Source organism: Hypomesus transpacificus, unplaced genomic scaffold (assembly GCF_021917145.1).
Source record: "Hypomesus transpacificus isolate Combined female unplaced genomic scaffold, fHypTra1 scaffold_251, whole genome shotgun sequence".
Lineage (NCBI taxonomy): Eukaryota > Metazoa > Chordata > Actinopteri > Osmeriformes > Osmeridae > Hypomesus > Hypomesus transpacificus.
Window position 1 is genome coordinate 123,202 of NW_025813779.1, and position 19,170 is coordinate 142,371.

Here is a 19,170-nt window from a genome sequence, read left to right on the forward strand (position 1 = left end):
GGCTATTTATTGGTGAGGAAGAAAGGCCGGTCCCCTGGAAGTGGGACTGTTTGGCTTGATTTACCGCCCCTACTAGACAAGCAGATCTGGGTCAGCATGATGAAACACCACCTTATCTGATGAATGAAAGAGTACAACTCTATCTGTGTTTATTAGGTAACAGAGTCAAGACAGACTGTGTAAAATTGCACACAACATGTGTCAAGCCAAACACATTTTCACATCGACAAATGTCACAATAACAAATGAACTGACTGCTAGTGTATCTAAAAACGGAATAACCTATTTCTTTCATGTAAACCTTTGCAAATAAAATAAAACTAAACACTCAACGGTCATTTTCCTGAGTAAAATCCCAACGTAAAGTGAACTGCTTGGAATCCCTTTATAAGAATGCTGGTCCATGTTCACTCACTCAACAGTGCCGTGCACTCTCTGTGTCGCGGAATGAATAAGCCATTGTGTGTGTGCTTGTGTGTGTGTGTGCGTTTGTAGTAATGTCATATTGAGATGATCTTACATAACAGGCTTGACAATGAGAACCCACCCAGCATGTGAGGTGTCACGGCAACAAGGAAGATGGGGGGGTTATGATCAAGTGGGTTGAGGATGGGGTGAGGACAGCAGTGGTGTGGTACAGACTTGGGGGATAAGGACTTAGGAAGAGACAGAGAAGGAGAGAGAGACTGAGGAAGAGAGAGAAGGAGAGACAAGGGGAAGGAGAGAGAGAGTGGGAGATGGAGAAGGGGAGAGAAGGAGAGAGAGGGAATGGAGATCAAGATCAGAGATAAAGTGAGGATTACTGGTTTGAATAGCAGAATCAGAAAGAGGAGTATCCTTTTTTCATGAAAAAAACCCATTGATATTGAACAGAGAGAGAGATAGAGAGAGAGAAAGGGAGAGAGAGAGAGAGAGAGAGAGAGAGAGAGAGAGAGAGAGAGAGAGAGAGAGAGGGAGGGGGCAGGGGTGGTGGGTTGCAGCACGTAATCTGGTTGACTGGGGTAGCCCTGGGCACCCTGTGGCCCTCCAACCACACTACTACAACCACACCACCATGACCCAAATCATGCTGAGGAAAGAAAGAAAAATAGTGACATAAAATAGTGAGGATAAAGTTAAGGGGGCATTTTAATAACTTTATTACCCTGCCTTTAATGTAACCGTTTTAAATGTTTCGAAACGTGACTTTTAATAACCAAAACAGGTTAAGTTAACCCTTAGCTATTGCTGTCTTAGCCCTACACTTAGATTGTAGGCCTACGGCTTGTCGCTTTATTTCATCAACCGATAACAGGTCGCACTCACTGAGATCTCTCCCGTTTCCAGATTAGTTTTGTTGAGAAAGACATGTTACCTTACATTATCCATAGGGAACAAATATGACAGACCAATTATTTAACTGTTAAAATTAACGACTAAACAACCAAGATTTGGGCCTGTTTGACTATTTATTTCTGGCATCATCAACTGTAAATACCGGTCCAAGTCTTTATGTACACAATCAGTTGACTTTGCCCAGCAATTAAATGTAGTTTTGAATACTCTTGTAGTGCTTTGCTTTTGGGACAGAGGGCAGCATAGTTTTTTGGATTTCTAATAGAATGAAGAAGCCAAGCATTTCTCGTTCCGGGTCGCTGTTCTAAACGTCGTGCGAACGCCGCAAGTGAGAAAGTTTTACATTTGATGCACAAGCAAACTTGTCTCGTTACACGTTTTCGGACATTTTGTTTTTATAACACAAGTTGTGAAAAAAGGAGTTGCTAGGTGAGTGTCTGATTTATACAATTATTCTTGTTTCGTTTTGTTAGCTAGCTATAGCTAGCATAGCTCCCACGCTAATCAGCGACAATGCTAGCTAGCTAGGTAGTTAGCGAGGTAGGTTGTGTACAGTCAATAGGCTTATTTAGCTCGAGGGGTGCATCATGTTAAGTTTATAATGTATTCTGATTTCCTGCTTCTGAAACCTGCTTGAAGTTGTTTTTCCAAAGTCGTTAGCTACAGTATTTAGCTTGGGGTGCTTAAAGACGTTAATATTTAATCACGATGTTGCTATCTATACTAGCTAGCTTGCTAACGCAGTGCTAGCAGACAACACTTCTCTGGTGTCTATGGCTAGTATGTTAGAAGTTTGAGCCACACTAGCTTGCAAGCTACCAACAGCTAGTTTGTCAACAACATGAAATCTAGTTGAAAGTTTCTCCACTCACTATGAAATTTGGCTTATGTGGTAATGGTACGATTTACTATGTAACGGGGATTGCGTTGGAAAAGCACGTTGTAAAACTGAGTAAGATGGCAAACTATCGCTTCCACTGAAGCTTTCTCTGTTGTTGTTGTTGTGCGCTGCAGATGTCGCTTCCCAAGCGGGAGGTGGAGGAGCTCCGGCCATGGGTGGAGCGGACCGTGAAGAAGGTGTTGGGTTTCTCGGAGCCCACCGTGGTCACTGCGGCGCTGCACTGCGTAGGAAAGGGCCTGGATAAGAGGAAAACCACAGGTTAGTCTGAGAACTTATGGGCGAGACCCAAAACATGAAGATACTTAGAATTGTGACACTATAAGGACACTTAATTTTTTGAATATATCAATTTTTTTACACTAAACTATCCTCCACCCCCTTAGATCAGCTGAGGCCATTCCTGGACGACTCCGCGGGTGGTTTTGTGGAGAGGCTGTTTGAAGCGTTGGAGGAGAGCCGCATCGCTCGTGGCAACAAGGGAGCGGGAGAAAGGAACCGGAAAAGAGACCTAAAGGTTGACGTTTGCCCTCGTGCTTGTACATACATTACATGTATGTAATGGATGGTGGTGTCAGAACCAGGCCCCTAACACAGCTGGGGTGGGGGTGTGTGGCAGGATGTGTTTGGGGACGAGGTGGAGGTGGTGGCTGGTCGAGAGGTCGCTGAGGTGGTGGAGGGAGCACCCGTCAAGAGGAAACGTGTTCCTCGCTTTGAAGAGGTCGAGGAGCCAGAGGTCATACCTGGACCCCCTGCAGAGAGCCCGGGCATGCTCACCAAGATGCAGGTACTCACACCGACACAGCAGGCCCCACACCTGGGCAGATGTCTGCATATCCGGGTTCTAAGGGTGGAGGGTTTTTTGTGGTTGTTGTTTACTTACTATTCTGTGTCTGTGTGTCTCCTTTTTTTCTAGATCAAACAGATGATGGAGGCAGCCACCAAACAGATCGAGGAGAGGAAAAAACAGCTCAGCTTCTCTGGCCCCGTCCCAAATTCACCGGTACTGGAGATGTCCTCTTCTCACCACCTGCTTTTTCCCTTTCAGTGAGCAACTCTTAACCATCCAACCCATGCTGTTTATGTTCCCTTCCTCAGAGACTGCCCTTGCCCTCGCCCCAGACAGACCTCCCAGCCTCCCGTCTGCTCTCCGCTGCCTCCGCCCCTTCCTCTGGCGCCTCCCAGTCCATCCCCCCCTCCCAGGCGGCCACGTTCATGAACGACGCCATCGAGAAGGCGCGCAAGGCCGCCGAGCTGCAGGCCCGGATCCAATCCCAGCTAGTCATGAAGCCGGGCATCCTGGGAGCCCTGGGAAGCACGGGACCTCACAACCTGGTGGCACTCGCCAACCTGCACGCCATGGGCATCGCCCCTCCGTGAGTCAGGCTTCCTGTGGCCATCACGTCTCCAGGCACATGAGAACCTGTGGGGAAATGTGCTGCAGCTCAAACACGCTCATCTAACCCTAGGCTGGGTGTGTTCTGTGGGTTTGCGTAGGAAGGTGGAGGTTAAGGAGGTGAACAAGCCCACCCCGCTCATCCTGGACGAGCTGGGCCGAACGGTGGACGCCAGCGGCAAGGAGGTGGAGCTCACACACCGCATGCCGACTCTTAAAGGTACAGACACACGCACATTCTTCCTCTTAAAGGTACAGACACACGCACACCCTTCCGTCCGGCCGTCCTCCTAGCGCAGGGGTGTCGAACTCCGGTCCTCGAGGGCCGCTGTCCTGCATGTTTTAGATGTTTCCCTGCTCCAACACACCTGATTCAATTAAAAGGGTTGTTATAACGACCATTCATTCGAATCAGGTGAGCTGGATCAGGGAAACATCTAAAACATGCAGGACAGCGGCCCTCGAGGACCGGAGCTCGACACCCCTGTCCTAGCACCATCCCACCCTCCACTGAGAGAGCTGACACTTCACTTTTCACCATCCAAGCTTGTTTGTTTTCGTAGCGAACATCCGAGCGGTAAAAAGGGAGCAGTTCCGTCAGCAGCTGAAGGAGAAACCTGGGGACGACCTGGAGTCCACCTCCTACTTTGACCAGAGGGTCACTCTGACTCCAGCCCAGCGACCCCGCAAGGGCTTCAAGTTCCATGAGCAGGGTCGCTTTGAGAAGATCGCCCAGAGGATCCGAACCAAAGTATGGAGAGTTCCCCAAACCCGCAAATCTCACTGTTATTTCTTACTGTCACCCTCTCTGTCTCTCTCTTTCTTCCTCTCTGTCATATATGGATCAGGCTTTTGATGATGGCAGGATCATGGTTCTGACACCTCTCTCTGCCTCCCCCCAGGCCCAGTTGGAGAAGCTGCAGACAGAGATCGCTCAGGCTGCTAAGAAGACCGGCATCCAGGCGTCCACCAAGCTGGCTCTCATCGCCCCCAAGAAGGAGCTCGGCGATGGGGATGTGCCCAGCATCGAGTGGTGGGACTCCTACATCCTTCCCTCCAACATAGACCTGTAAGACACGACGCCTGCCTTCCTTTACAGACAGACACTGTCAATCACATCCTCACTGTTATGAGTTATTAAAATGTTTGTTGATACCAATTTTGTAATCGTCCGTTTTGGTCCCCAGGTTGTCTCTTAGATCCAAAGAGATATCGTTTGTCAACATGGAGTTGTTCGGGGTCACCAACCTGGTGGAGCATCCTGCCCAGATCAGCCCACCAGGTACACACCCACTTCCTGTCAACCCCTGCTCTCTTCCACTTCCTGTCAACCCCTGCTCTCTTCCACTTCCTGTCAACCCCTGCTCTCTTCCACTTCCTGTCAACCCCTGCTCTCTTCCACTTCCTGTCAACCCCTGCTCTCTTCCACTTCCTGCTGTCACATCTCCTCTTCTCCGTTGTGTCATACCGGCCCGTGATTTAAAGTAACCGTGGTGATGGCTTGTGTTCCCCCAAGTGGACACAGATAAGCCGGTGACTCTGGGAGTTTACCTGACCAAGAAGGAGCAGAAGAAGCTGAGGAGACAGACCCGCCGGGAGGCCCAGAAGGAGCTGCAGGAGAAGGTCCGCCTGGGTCTCATGCCCCCTCCAGAGCCCAAAGGTACACATTACACACATATACACACACACTCTATTCCAATATACTAGGTTCACATGGTTTGTTTACGTGATCGTATGTTATGCATTATGCCAACTTGTTAGTGTGGAACTATGTGAGCTTTATAGTCTTGGTGCAGACCAGTGAATGTGCAGGCCAGTTAGTCTAACCCCCCCCCCCCCCCCCCCCCCCAGTGCGCATCTCCAACCTGATGAGAGTGCTGGGAACCGAGGCGGTGCAGGACCCCACGAAGGTGGAGGCCCACGTCAGAGCACAGATGGCCAAGAGACAGAAGTGAGTTGCTCCTCCCCTCTCTCCGCCCTGTTTTCTCCTGTTCTCCACCAGGCCTGCCCGCCTGTCATCCCTCTCTCTTTCTGGATGTTTCTGATGTCGCCCCTTGATTAGCGTGCTGAGGTGCTGCTCCCTCATCCTCCCTCCTCCTCCCACGGCCTCCCTCGGCCTCCCTCGGCCTCTCATCTTCCCTCAGCCTCCCTCAGCCTCTCATCCTCCCACGGCCTCCCTCATCCTCCCTCAGCCTCTCAGCCTCTCTCAGCCTCCCTCGGCCTCTCATCCTCCCTCATCCTCCCACGGCCTCACTCATCCCCCCTCATCCTCCCACGGCCTCCCTCATCCTCCCACGGCCTCCCTCATCCTCCCACGGCCTCCCTCATCCTCCCACGGCCTCCCGCATCCTCCCACGGCCTCACTCATCCTCCCTCATCCTCCCATGGCCTCACTCATCCTCCCTCATCCTCCCACGGCCTCCCTCATCCTCCCTCGGCCCCTCAGCCTCTCTCATCCTCCCTCGGCCTCTCACAGCCTCCCTCATCCTCTCAGCCTCCCTCACGCTGCGTGTCCTCTGTGCTTCCAGGGCTCATGAGGAGGCCAATGCAGCTCGTAAGCTCACAGCAGAGCAGAGGAAGGAGAAGAAGGTCAAGAAGCTCAGGGAGGATCTCACACATGGGGTTCACATCGCAGTGTACAGGTGTGTGTCTGTGTGTCGCTGTGTACAGGTGTGTGTGTGTCGCTGTGTACAGGTGTGTGTCTGTGGGTCGCTGTGTACAGGTGTGTGTGTGTCGCTGTGTACAGGTGTGTGTCTGTGGGTCGCTGTGTACAGGTGTGTGTGTGTGTGTGTCGCAGTGTACAGGTGTGTGTGTCGCTGTGTACAGGTGTGTCGCTGTGTACAGGTGTGTGTGTGTGTCGCTGTGTGTGGGTCACTGTACAGGTGTGTGTTGCTGTGTGTCTGTGTGTCGCTGTGTTCAGGTGTGTGTCTGTGTGTGTATCGTTGTGTGTGTGTGTGTGTGTGTGTGTGTGTGTGTGTGTGTGTGTGTGTACTCACAGGGTAAACCTCAACGTACAGTTGAGCATGTCAGCTATCACGTGTGACTCGGGCTTGTGTGTGTGTGTGTGTGTCTTCAGGATCCGTAACCTCCACAACCCTGCTAAGAAGTTCAAGGTGGAGGCAAACGCCAACCAGCTGTACCTGACGGGCACTGTGGTGCTGCACCGGGACGTCAACATCGTGGTGGTGGAGGGAGGTGAGAGGTCAACACACGTACACGACTGTTTAGATGACGGCAACACATACTTCTCAGCTCCACAGCCCTACCATCATAACCATAACCATCATCTCGTTGTGTAGAAGGTCGGTTGTGAGGAACTGAGTGTGCTGTTGCCGCAGTAACGGATGTTGTTGTTGTTGTTTGGGGTCCGGCAGGTCCAAAAGCCCAGAAGAAGTTTAAAAGACTGATGCTTCACAGAATCAAGTGGCCAGAACACAACTCTAAGAGAGATGGTAGGAATGTTGTTAGGTGTGTGTGTCCTGTACATCCAACTCAGTCTTCAGATACTGGGGAGCTAAGTGTCTCTTCTCTCTTTCCTCCTGTTAGACCCAGATGCTGACGACGACACCAAGAGGAACAACAGATGCTCTCTGGTCTGGGAGGTGTGTGTGTGTGCACGCGTGTGTGTGTCCAGGCTGTGTGTGTGTGCTTCTGGATCCAGGGCTACCCCTCCAGAGGAGACGATGAATCCCACACAATTCAAACTTCTCAGTGGGATGTCTACTAAATCAACCTTGTGTCCACAAACCTTCATTGAAAATTGTTGATAGATTCTTTCTCCCTCTCCTCGTCCCCTAGGGCACAGCTAAGGAGCGGAGCTTTGGGGAAGTCAAGTTCAAGCAGTGCCCCACAGAGAACATGGCCAGAGAACACTTTAAGAAACACGGAACGGAGCACTACTGGGACCAGGCTCTCAGCCAGAGCGTGTTGGAGAGCACAGACGACTGAGGAACAGGGGTCACAGGCTGAGGGTTCAGAGGTCAACCTGCCCCCCTTCCCTTCATGCCCCAGCCCAACGGCCAACTGCCTTTCCTTGTTGATTGACAGCTTTTTAACAGGTGGATTTAAAAAAAAGCGTCATGGAATTGGAAGATAGCGTGTAGAGCGAAAGAGAGAGCGTGGAGACTGGTGTTAATGTGAGGCGTGTGGTTCTCAACAAGTGTGACTGTCCAGTTGGTCGGTTGTCAGTATTTAGACTATCCAACAGATTACACTGTGTTAATAAGTAGCCTGCTTTTGCTTAATTTGAACACAGTTAAACTTCAGCAGTGGCTGACCGTTCTGTCATATTGAAATGCTACTCTAATGTACCTCACACAAAACATTTTCCAACCGGTGTTTTAAAGTCATGTTTTCCCCCAAATATATGTGTACGAATCCAAATATTCTGCACTGTCCTACTGAAACAACGGGTGAACTTGTTAGGATGCCTCGTTTGCGCTTGGCCTCCCTGATGTAAATTAGTAACAACCACCCACTGTTGCGATTAACATTTAGAATTGTTCTTTTTTTGTTTTTTTTGTTTACAGAAATGTTCTGTTGAGAGACTGCATATATTGTGCCACTTGTGTCGGTTGTTACTGTATAAGTGTACATAGGCTGGCGATGAAAACATACAGAACAATAAACTTTTGACCGGGAATTGAAATTGTTTGTTTAACTTATTTTGGCGTCTCACAGAAATATGACATAAAGGGTTGTAGTAAAATGGTCTGTCGCGGATATTTTACTCTCCCCAATGACCATAAAAACGGAATGCACCGTACAGAGTTTTTAAATCTACAGATCGTTTTTAATCATCAGATCAAGGCTAAATGTGGGGAAAGTGTCTGGGTCTTTCTGCTGACAAGTCTCCGACTAGCTAATGAGAACGTAAGGGCAGCTTCATCCTAACTGCTGATGCCCTGCACGGAGACGCGGTGCTCAAGCACAGCAAAGACGACTGGAAATATGGCGGCGGACTCTGAAGCTGCTAGCGGCCATGGCGCTCGCGGCTCCTCTGCCGGTTTGGAAGCTTCTTTGGACCGCCGATTTCAAGGAGTCTCGAACACTATGGAGTCAATACAAGGACTGTCTACTTGGTGCATTGAAAACAAAAAATACCACAGCCTTATCGTTCGATACTGGATGAAGTGGCTCAAGAAATGTGAGTAGTAGCCAACTAGCTAATCCACTCTAGCCAAATAGCTAGCTAGCTCTAGCTACATAGTGGCGAAGCTAGTAGGTTTATTCGACTTTGCCATCCGACGGTGCACTGGTCTGGAGCTAATTGTGTCCTTGTGGGAATACATATAATTAATTATCATATACAAGTAGTTTATGAATGACTGTAGCAAAATTACAATAATTACACTTTTATTTTGAGTGCGGTTTAATTAGGGGTGCGTCGTAATGTCCTCTTAATTAAGTGTGTTTGTTACCGGTCATGTGGAGTGACCGTCGCATTGAGAATGAAATAAACGAATGTACCGTCCTGCTACTCAACGGTGCAATCTAATTGCTGGAGTTGAACATTTTTTAATTACATGGATTCAATGAAACGTTAAACATTTGTAATCCAATATTTATTTTCCATTCTGTCATTGTTTTATCCTTTTATGAATGCAATTTAGAATTCATGCAAGCAGGTAGACAATATAAAACAACGCATACGACTTTGAATGTTCGATACGATATCGTATTTGTACCAGGGACTAGTCTAGGCCACAAACGCTATTTGAACTGTGACTGGGCATGGTGGCTCTGATGCATTATCTCCCAATAGTCTCTATAAATTCTCTAACCTGTTTAATATTGCAATCCAACTTAAATCCACAAGTTTGCCAAATTAAGTCACAGTGAGCTAGGCTAGCTAGCTAGCTAGACTACAGTAAGGACGTTGAGATGGTAGGCTGTAGGCTAGCTGTTGTTTACCCCATGTCTTTGCCCTGTAGTTCTACTTGGTATCAGGTGGCACAGTTGCAGCCTTGCCATGCCTTTTCAGCTAACTTTATAATACGAGCAATGGCTTTTGATATGGAAAAACTTCGTGCTTGCCTGATATTGCTCGACCATACATGCAGCTAGACTAGCTAGCTACAACACTTTACTTTGTTGGTACAGCATGTTCTAGCTAGCCACCATGCCGAACATTTGAATTGAAGACAATGAATGAAATAAACTACGAGTTTGCTTACTGAAGTCTATTTCTATCAATTTCCCAACCGTACTCAACATATCTAGAGCATGACTTCACAAACCTAAGTATCTGACGAGGTACATTGATGGCACTTTGCAGGCTGTAGTAGTCAAACTACCAACTGTCAAATCGCTGCAAATCCTACTCTGTTCATTTGAAGAACTACGTAGTATGACAAGAGTTTGACAGAAGATGGTTTTTCGTACAGTGGCAGGGCCCGTAAATCTTATCATCTCGATCGTAGTAAATAACCACATTGTCGATTGTACAGGTTGTTTAATTGTCTTTGGGGACCGTGTCCACATGTATTTATCCATAGCCAACTCGTGAGGTGCTATCTATGAATGCCTCTTGTTTCAACCCACACCACCAGCTATTATTCAAACTGTTGTTGTTTGCAAGGCTAATGTGCTATGTGGAATTGTTAAACACTGATATTATTAGCAGGCCAGGCTATGAGATCAGTTTCTGGTTTCCTCTGATGCAAAGTTAGACCTGCTGTGTCATTTCAAGCTTTTGACATGCATCACAGCTGTAAAGAAGCATTGTTTACTACCTGTGGTTGAGTTATCCCTTGGCTACATTTGAAGTACACCTTTTACCTCAAAACAGTGTGGGGTCATGGTCTCACGTAACCCATGCATAGCTGTCTTCATGTGTTTTGTTAACTCGGTTGGCAGAGATTGGGAGTCTCCATGCACAGGTTATGTGGTTGGTTACGTTCACAGGGGTATAGACTGTGACCTTTTTGAATTGTGATTTTCCTCAAAGTTTGATTGACAGACCCATTGCTTGCTTAGTTAAGCGTTAAGCTTAGTTCCAGTGGACAAGCAACGTTTTGACATTACTGTGCACTTTTCAGCAGGGGAGCTTCTCATAAAAACAAACCTGATTTGCTGTGTCTGTGTTATGTCGCCGAGTGAGGCTTCTGTGTGAAGCCGTTTACAGGGTTACTAGTACAGTACACCATCACCAACCATGCGTGTTCACCATGAATTACACAAGTTGCTGGTGTTAACATTTACATTTAGTCATTTAGCAGACACTCTTATCCAGAGCGACTTACAGTCAGTACAGGGACATTCCCCCCGAGGCAAGTAGGGTGAAGTGCCTTGCCCAAGGACACAACGTCATTAGGCACGGCAGAGAATTGATCCGGCAACCTTCTGATTACTAGCCCGACTCCCTCACCGCTCAGCCATCTGACCCACATCATAAGTAATTGATGTAACTTTAGTTGTTAAATGTGACATTTAAACCCTGCCGGTTTGATGTTTTCAACACGGTCTGGTGCTGTGGGAACTATGTTCCTTCTACCCATCTTCGCTAGAGAGCTGCTTGCATCAAACGACGTTGTCCTTATATAGTGTGTTGAAGTTGAGTCTGTCAAACCTTTAGGAAGGCTTTAGGAACAGTAGTCTGTGGAAAAGCTCAACGCGTTGAAACAAATGTTGGTTATTGAATAGAGGTGATGACCAGAGCAGCTGTCGCAGCATGCTTGAGGGTGTGGCTTTGATGGAAGTGTCAGAAAGTGTCGGGGCACTTGATTTGTATACAGACATGTGGACTCTGGGCTTCCCAAGTTACAGAGGTTTGTTTTGGGCTTCAAAATGAAATTATTTTCAATCGAGACTGTGCCCCAGTCCAGAACATGTGTTTGGAACTGTTGGTTGCGGTTCTCTCAAGCTGTCTGCAGTTAAGCATGCCTGGCTTCAGGGTGATTAGGCCTCTGTTCCTCCAGGACTCAAACACAAGCGGGCAGATCTCTGCACGTGTCTGAACTCTGTCCATGACTCTGAACTTCCTCTTCCTGACTTTAGCGGACACCAACCACCGTCTGAACCTCTTCTACCTCGCCAACGACGTCATCCAGAACTGCAAGAGGAAAAACGCCATTGTGTACCGCCCTGCCTTCGCAGAGGTTCTCCCCAGAGCCGCCCTGCTGGTCACGTGAGTGCACTGCATCCCCCACTCACTCACCCTAACTGAATGCATGCATCTGTCAACAGTAGCCATTTCACTCATGTATTAAATTGACGATTGTGGAGAAGTCGTCATGCCGTGACCTGTGACCTCTGACCTCTGACCTGTCAGGGATGGGAAGGTACGGAGGTCGGTGGAGAGGATCTTCACCATCTGGGAGGAGAGAAGCGTTTACCCCGAAGAGCTCATCTCCCTTCTGAAAACCACCCTGGCACGGAAGGAGAGAGAGAGGGAGAGAGACAAAGAGAAGGACAAGGACAAGGAGAGAGAGAGGGAGAGAGAGAAGGAGAAAGTCAAACAGAAGGAGACCATACCTGCACCAGGTAAATAAGAGAGAGAAACTTGATCCTCAAACTGGTCCTCAGCTCCATCTGGTCTGTTTGTCGTTCTTGTGTCGACCCACAGATGTACTTCAGCTCATGCATGTCTGCTTTGCCCTCAGCCCCAGCCAACCCCAAAGCTGCTCTCAAGTCTAAGATAGTGGCTGAGTTCACAGTAAGTCGTTTTTTATCATTTATTTATTAGTCTCAGTGCTCTGGGATGCAGGTGACGTTTATTTTGAGGTGAAACGATCAGCGATATCCTCTCTCCCCTTCACTGTTCCTCCCTCTCTCTTTACTCTCTACTCCAATGTCTCTCCTCCCCCAGCCTCAGTCGTTCATAGAGCAGTTGTGTGGCTCCAAGCGCGTGGTGGCGGAGGAGGAGATGAAGGAGAAGCTGCTGACAGCTCTCAGGGTGGATGTTGGCAGCACCGAAGCCCTCAAGAGACTCAAAGGTCAGGATAGGGCCACCGTGTCACACTGTCATCATGTCCTCACACCTCCTCACCTTCCTTCTGCATCCAGATTACCCTCCCTCCCTCCTAAACCGTCTTTCTGTCTGAACCCAGACAAGGCAGAAGGAAACAAGTTTTCCAAGGACTTTGAAGACAGCAGTCTGAAGCTTCAGGAGTTTGTGAGCTTCCTGGAGACCCAGCTGAGTGCAGGGCCCCCTCTGCTGGAGGCTTTGGGAAATGCGGATGTCTTCTACGAGATGCAGTACAAAGAGGTCAAGATCGTGGCCAACGTGAGTACTCGTCGAAAACACACGAATGCAGACGGTTTTCCGGTGGTTTCTCTCTGTATCCTCCTCTATCGGGTCCTCCTCTCAGGTGTCTCCTGTCCTCGTCCTCCGCAGGCTTACAACACCTTCGCTAACCGTGTGTCCAGCCTCAAGAGGAAGCTGGACGCCCTCAAGTCCACCCTCCCAGGCTCCGAGGAGTCCCCAGTCCCCTCGCCCTCTGAGGACGCCCCCTCACCCACCGGCTCAGACTCCCCCTTCCTGGAGCTGGGGGCCGGCCGGGGGGACAGCATGACCTTCGACCCCGAGCTGGACGGCCGGGCCATGGATGACGGAGAGCTGGGGAGAGCCGGAGACAACCGAGTCCTGGAGGACATGGAGCTGTCTGAGGAGGAGACGGACACTAGCATCATAGGTGAGCTGGGGGGTTGAGGGGGGTCGGGGTGGAGGGGGTCAGGGTGGGGGGTTGGGGATCGAGGGGTGTGGGGTCGGGGGTGGAAGGGGTCCAGGGTGGGGGGTGCGGGGTGGAGGGTGGAGGGGTGATCCTGCTGGAATGTTGTCTGGGCGGGGTCAGGTTTCCTGGATGTGAGTAGAGCCGATATTATCGACCGATATTGGGCATTTTCCAAACTATCGGTATCGACATTTATAATGGCCCATAAATGAATGTTAATGTTTTTTTATTTTTATAAAAGGACTTAAAGTTTAATTTCTTAAGTTTGTATTTTTATACATTTGATTTATCAGAAACTGCATTATCATATTATTTTAGTGAGGAAATAATAATAAGGAGTCAGATGGCTGAGCAGTTAAGGAATTGGGCTATTAATCAGAAGGTTGCTGGTTTGATTCCCGGCTGTGTCAAATTATGTGGAGTCATTGGCAAGGCACTTAACCCTTCTTCCCTAAGGGAATGTCCCTGTACTTAGACGCTCCGGATAAGAACTTCTGCTAAAAGTGACTACATTTAAACTACAAATATCTTGTTATGCGTTTCTGGATAAAAAATAATTATAGGGGAGATATCGGATTTTTAAGTTACCAAATATTTGTATCGGTATCGGCCTTAAAAATCCTTTATCGGTCGGGCTCTAGTTGTGAGCCAGACGTGTTTTCCTCCTCCAGATTTGAAGTGGCGCAGGACTGACGAGCAGCTCTAACTCTCTGTGTTGTTTCCAGCAGTGGAAAACAAGACAGACAAGTCATCATCCTCCGCTTCCAAGACAACCAAGCCTGTCCAATCAGCAGCAGCTTCCAAACGCTCCCCTTCACCCACGCCCACCAAAACCCCCCCTGACCCTTTCTCCAAAAAGACCGGCCCCCCGGCCCCGGCCCCAGCCCCAGCCCTGGCCCCAGCCCCGGCCTTCACAGGGGCTGCTCCGCCCTCGGCTGGCCAGGGACTGGATCCTTCTCTGGGGGTAAACCTGGCCAACGTGGACCTGGGCAAGATCAGCTCCATACTGAGCTCCATCACGTCCGCCATGAAGAACACAGGTGTGTGTGTGTGACTGTCATGGAGTTATGTACAGTGTGTGACTTGTCAAACGAACGTACAAACTAACAGAGAGAGTTAGAGATGGAGAATGGATGGATGTTAGAACAATGAGTTGACGCTGCCTCTCTATCTGCCCCCCCAGCGGTGAGCCCTGTCTCTCGGCCTTCTCCCAGAACCCCCACCACCCCCTCTGGCCAGTCATCTTCCTCCAAACCGGCCCCGCCCAGCCCCGCCCTGGCCAGCATCCTGTCTCGAGTAGACATCTCCCCCGAAGGCATCCTAAGCGCCCTGTCCAAGACCAGCACTCAGGGTGAGACACACACACACACTGTCCAAGACCAGCACTCAGGGTGAGACACACACACACTGTCCAAGACCAGCACTCAGGGTGAGACACACACACACTGTCCAAGACCAGCACTCAGGGTGAGACACACACACACTGTCCAAGACCAGCACTCAGGGTGAGACACACACACACACTGTCCAAGACCAGCACTCAGGGTGAGACACACACACACACACTGTCCAAGACCAGCACTCAGGGTGAGACACACACACACACTGTCCAAGACCAGCACTCAGGGTGACACACACACACACACACTGTCCAAGACCAGCACCCGGGGTGAGACACACACACACACTGTCACACACTGTCACACACACACACACACTGAAGGCGTCTTGTTATGAGAGAGCTGGGTGTGGGTCATCTCGGGCACTCATGGACATGCTCTTTTTTTTGTCTTCTGAATTTGTGCAGCAGTAAGAGTACTAAATGTTGAGATATTTAGTTTTGTCTTTTTAATTTGATAGTTTCTTAAGCATTTTTGCTTTACTTTTTTTTACATTTATGCCTGAGACTGCAAGGATATGGTTTATGGGCTTCTCTAGTTACTGTGTATATGCTGTAATTATCTCCCAATTTCTCTCTCTGTCTCTCTCTCTGTCTCTCTCTCTCTCTGTCTCTCCCTCTCTCTCTCTGTCTCTCTCTCTCTCTCTCTCTGAATACCCCTCTCTCTCCCCAGGTCTTTCCTCTCTGCTTCAAAGTGTCACTGGAAACCCCCCCCCCTCCTCCTCCGGCCCCCCCTCCCACTCTTCTCCAGAATCCTCTTCAGCGAAGGCTCCACCCACCACTAAACCCCCCCTGGGGAACAGCCTGAAACGAGAGACGGGGCGAACGAGGGACTGGGAGAAAGAGAGAGAGTGTAGTCCTCCCCCCCCGCCCCCCCCTCCCCCCTCCGCCCCTGCCGCCTGCGTCTCTCCCCCCAGTTTAGAGTCTAAGATCAACAGCTTCCTGCAGGGGAATCCTGGCTTCAGCCTGGGGCTGGGGGACGGAAGCCCCCTCCTGGGGGGCGAGGGGGTGGACGGGACCCCCGTGAGAGACGAGACTGGGGGGACCCCCACCCAGGACGAGATAATGGACACCCTGGGGGGAGACCCTGGGGGTCACAACCTTTCACCCACAGCCTACCGCAGTGACCCCTGGGACGCCGTCATCACCCCCACAGGAAGCAGCAGTGACAGCAACTTCCTGTCCTCCTCCTCCTCCCGAGGACAGAGTTACGGAAGCGGGAAGAAGGTTCCTGCTGGGAAGAACTCCGCCAAGACCAAGGAGGAGCAAGCGCTGAAGACCAGGAGGCTGTCAGGCACCTCCTCTCTGTCCCTCGCCGAGCTGAAGGCTAAGAAGGAAGGGCACCCCCTCCAGAGGAGGGCCCACGCAGGCGAGCGAGCGTCTGGGGAGAGGAGGGCGTCGGCGGGCTCCCGCAAGGCCAGCAGTGGCTCTGAGGACGGAGGGCTGAGCGGACGCAGGGAGGAGAAGGGGCGAGGACGGCAGGGTGGGACCCCGGGAGGAGAAGGGGCGGAGGGGCAGTACCACCGCATAGAGACGCTGGTGTCCCCCTGCACAGAAGGAGCCCCCATCCACACCCTGAACTACTCCAACCGTCTGCAGCCCGGGGAACGCATTCAGACCGTGGAGAGCATCCGCGTGATTGGTCGAGGCATGCGGCACGGGGGCGGGGCTGGTGGTCGGCCCGGGGGCGGGATGTGGTATGAAGAAGGGAGTTACCCGGAGGTGCAGCCGCCCTCCCCCACACACCCTCACGGTGTCCCCCCACCTGTCAACGCCTCTCCTGACACGTGTCCCATCATGCCCCCGCTGCCTCCCCCCCACCTCCTCCCCCCTCACCACACCCTCCTTGGCCATCCTCACCCGCTCGCTCAACCCCCCAGCCAGTTCCAGATGACCTACCATGGGGGGGACAACCCCCAGAACCACCCCCCTCACCTGCACCAGCATCCTCCCCCTCCCTCCCCCTTCTTCAGCTCTCCCCCTCTCCCCATCCCTCGCCCCCCTCCCCCTCCCATGCCCCAAGCCCCGCCTCACAATCGTAACTTCCCAGGCCCCCCCTCTGCAGTCATGGTGGGTGGAGTTCTGGTCCCTGTAGACAGGCCCCTGCCCCTCCCTCCCCCCAGCCGGCCAGATGGAGCAGATCGTGGGGGTATTGGGGGTCCGCGGGGGGGTAAAGGTGGGCCCGTGCCCCTCATGTTATCTCTCCTTGGGGAACCCCCGAAGCTACCCCGCTCCGGTACGGTTAAAGAGCATTTCACCCCCCGTCATGCCCCCCCCCTGCACCGCCCGGGGACCCCCGGGGCCCCCCCTCCCTTACTAGGCAGAGTGAAGGAGGGGCTCAACATCACTCCTCCATCTCCCACATCCTCGTCCACCCCTCCTCCCCCCTCCCCCTCAGGTGACCCTCCCCGCCCTCAGGCCCCCTCTCTACAGAGGCCCCCTACGAGCCCCCCAGCTGTGCCCCGGAACCCCCGCCGCCCCTCCCCTCCGGTCTCCCTCCTGCGCCTGCCTAACCCCTCCCCTCGCCCCCCCATCCTTCCCTCCCCTATGGGCCAAAGACCCCTGCTGAGAGCTCGAGGCCCCCCCACCCCCCCCAACCATGACCCCCACATGTTCCGGGGGGTCAAGCGCCCTGGGCCCCCCTTCGGCCGGGGACAGGGCGGCCCCTTCCACCCCCCCAAAAGACCTTTCCTTCCGCCTCGCTACTGAAGTGTCACCCCACTACAAGCTGGCTGAAAGAGCCCAAGCCCCACACCTTGCTAGTCATCCAAGGCCGAGCGTGTGCAGCCCTCCTGGTATGAACCCAGCTCGTCACCCTCTCCCGCCCCAGACACAACTCCCTTCTTCCATTTAAGCTCAGTGTAAATAGATGTTCAAACCCTACATGTAAATTAGCCTTTTATCTCTTCACTCTACAGTACAGTACAAGCTTGTCAAACATGCAGTCCAACTCAAGTCTGCCCCCTCCTTCCCTCCCTCCTTCCCTCCCTCCCTCCCTCCCTCCCTCCCTCCACCCACCCACCCACCCCCCCCAGGAGCCATGGTGTTCAGTTGAGAACAGGGAGATGAACTTGGAAGAAGACAACAAGCAGACAGTTTGAGTAACAAACAGCAGGTGGTTATTCTATTCCAGTTTTTCTCTCTGCTTCTGTGTGTGTGTAAGATTTGTCCAATGTGAAACTCCTTCACAGTGTGTGTGTGTGTGTGTGTGTGTGTGTGTGTGTGAGAGAGAGTGTAGGAGAGGATGGAGGGAGAGAGAGAGAGAGAGAGAGGTGGGTGGGTGGGTGGGCATGCAGTCTGGGAGCTGGGAAGGGACTGAAGTCACGGTAATTTAGTTATCAGAGTTTTGAGTTCCAAACCTCTTTACTTCCCTTAGTGTGTGTTCACTCTTAATTCAATCATCATCAGTAGGTCTAGATTATCTGTAAGAGGTTTTGAATTGAAACGATCCCTTTGCTGTTCCCCCACCACACACACCTCACAGATTTGTATCATATTGTTGATAGTAACCTTCTTCCTCCCCATCTACATCTTTCCCCTCTTCAGTCTATTTTTCATGTATATTATCTACAGAATGAACAGAGTTACTTGTGTTTTATTGCTTCAAGAACCTTTCGTTTTTTTCAAGAGGACGATGATCATCTCGCTCACAGTCTTTGGGTTTGAAACTTTAGCTTGAGACTCGAACAGTAAAACAGCTCTTCCTCTGCTGAGTGAACTTTAGGTGTGTCGGTACAGATATTAAGGTGAACATGAGTTGTGAAGAAACTCCCCTAGTGAAAGCTGAGTCCTGTATGTAGGTTTGACTCACCTGCCGACTCCAGTTTGGTCAGTCGTGTGTGCATTGACTTAAATAAAATCCAGAGTTTCAACCCAACGAGAGGAAGGTACTTTCTTGGAGAACGTCGCTGTCATTCATGGACTCCTAACTGTACATCTGGTCACAGATTTTTTTTTTCTTGTTTCAAGTACAGTAATTGAATATGCTGACATGTGACCTCACCTCTGCTTTGTTATTTAGAAACTTTGGTTCATTTGTCTCTTTTTGGGGGGCTGTGAACATCATGTCAAGTATAAGAAAACAAGAGTTACTTAATTCCACATGCTGCCCCTACGCTTGGTGCTGCTGACACACGTAGAGAGGAATACGATTGGCTTGATACTTTGCTCATGCACATTCACCCTTTTATTTTTTATTTTTTTGTTATTCTATTATTTCTTAACTCTACCCATGCTTCAGTCTGTCTTGCTCCTTATACCATGATTGATGTAAAAGGCAACTAAAACAAACCACCTGTGTATTTGCGTCATGGAAACAGCGCCATTTAGCAAACTGATAGGAATCTAATGAACATCCGTTATGCTCATACAAGTCTTGGTCAATGTCAAGTGTTCAGGGTTAAGACGAGGTCTCTCCACCCCTGTCCCACAATGCTGATCTGTCACCTACACTCAGATGCTACCTGTC

General features: G+C 50.7%; 2 protein-coding genes across 3 annotated transcripts; both read left to right on the forward strand.

The window, feature by feature from the left end:
• Positions 1–1,602: 1,602 nt before the first annotated feature.
• prpf3 (PRP3 pre-mRNA processing factor 3 homolog (yeast)) lies at positions 1,603–8,277 on the forward strand. The gene is made up of 17 exons (XM_047014462.1): positions 1,603–1,764; positions 2,350–2,494; positions 2,620–2,750; positions 2,853–3,020; positions 3,150–3,236; positions 3,332–3,609; positions 3,731–3,849; positions 4,193–4,380; positions 4,532–4,698; positions 4,817–4,911; positions 5,146–5,289; positions 5,481–5,580; positions 6,158–6,271; positions 6,706–6,824; positions 7,004–7,081; positions 7,176–7,231; positions 7,428–8,277. Exons 2-17 carry the CDS (start codon positions 2,350–2,352, stop codon positions 7,575–7,577), a joined length of 2,139 nt encoding a protein of 712 aa, XP_046870418.1. The 5' UTR covers positions 1,603–1,764; the 3' UTR covers positions 7,578–8,277.
• Positions 8,278–8,424: 147 nt separating this feature from the next.
• Positions 8,425–17,716, forward strand: rprd2b (regulation of nuclear pre-mRNA domain containing 2b). Of its 2 annotated transcripts, none has more exons than XM_047014461.1 (10): positions 8,425–8,775; positions 11,628–11,757; positions 11,902–12,113; positions 12,233–12,285; positions 12,439–12,565; positions 12,680–12,855; positions 12,967–13,264; positions 14,032–14,343; positions 14,487–14,654; positions 15,376–17,716. In XM_047014461.1, the coding sequence occupies exons 1-10, from the start codon at positions 8,529–8,531 to the stop codon at positions 17,409–17,411; spliced, it is 3,759 nt and encodes a 1,252-aa protein (XP_046870417.1). In that variant the 5' UTR covers positions 8,425–8,528; the 3' UTR covers positions 17,412–17,716. The 2 variants fall into 2 exon arrangements, with proteins under 2 accessions (XP_046870417.1, XP_046870416.1); XM_047014460.1 differs by having other exon boundaries at positions 8,429–8,775; positions 14,029–14,343.
• Positions 17,717–19,170: the final 1,454 nt, after the last annotated feature.

What these genes read in the sequence shown, in the direction of transcription:
- prpf3 (XM_047014462.1), top strand. Translation starts at nt 2,350, where the DNA reads ATGTCGCTTCCCAAGCGGGAGGTGGAGGAGCTCCGGCCATGGGTGGAG. An exon ending in GCATGCTCACCAAGATGCAG is followed by an intron (nt 3,021 to 3,149) that starts GTACTCACACCG and finishes CTTTTTTTCTAG; the next exon opens with ATCAAACAGATGATGGAGGC. An exon ending in GTTCACATCGCAGTGTACAG is followed by an intron (nt 6,272 to 6,705) that starts GTGTGTGTCTGT and finishes GTGTGTCTTCAG; the next exon opens with GATCCGTAACCTCCACAACC.
- rprd2b (XM_047014460.1), top strand. Translation starts at nt 8,529, where the DNA reads ATGCCCTGCACGGAGACGCGGTGCTCAAGCACAGCAAAGACGACTGGA. An exon ending in GATGAAGTGGCTCAAGAAAT is followed by an intron (nt 8,776 to 11,627) that starts GTGAGTAGTAGC and finishes TCCTGACTTTAG; the next exon opens with CGGACACCAACCACCGTCTG. An exon ending in AGATAGTGGCTGAGTTCACA is followed by an intron (nt 12,286 to 12,438) that starts GTAAGTCGTTTT and finishes CTCCTCCCCCAG; the next exon opens with CCTCAGTCGTTCATAGAGCA.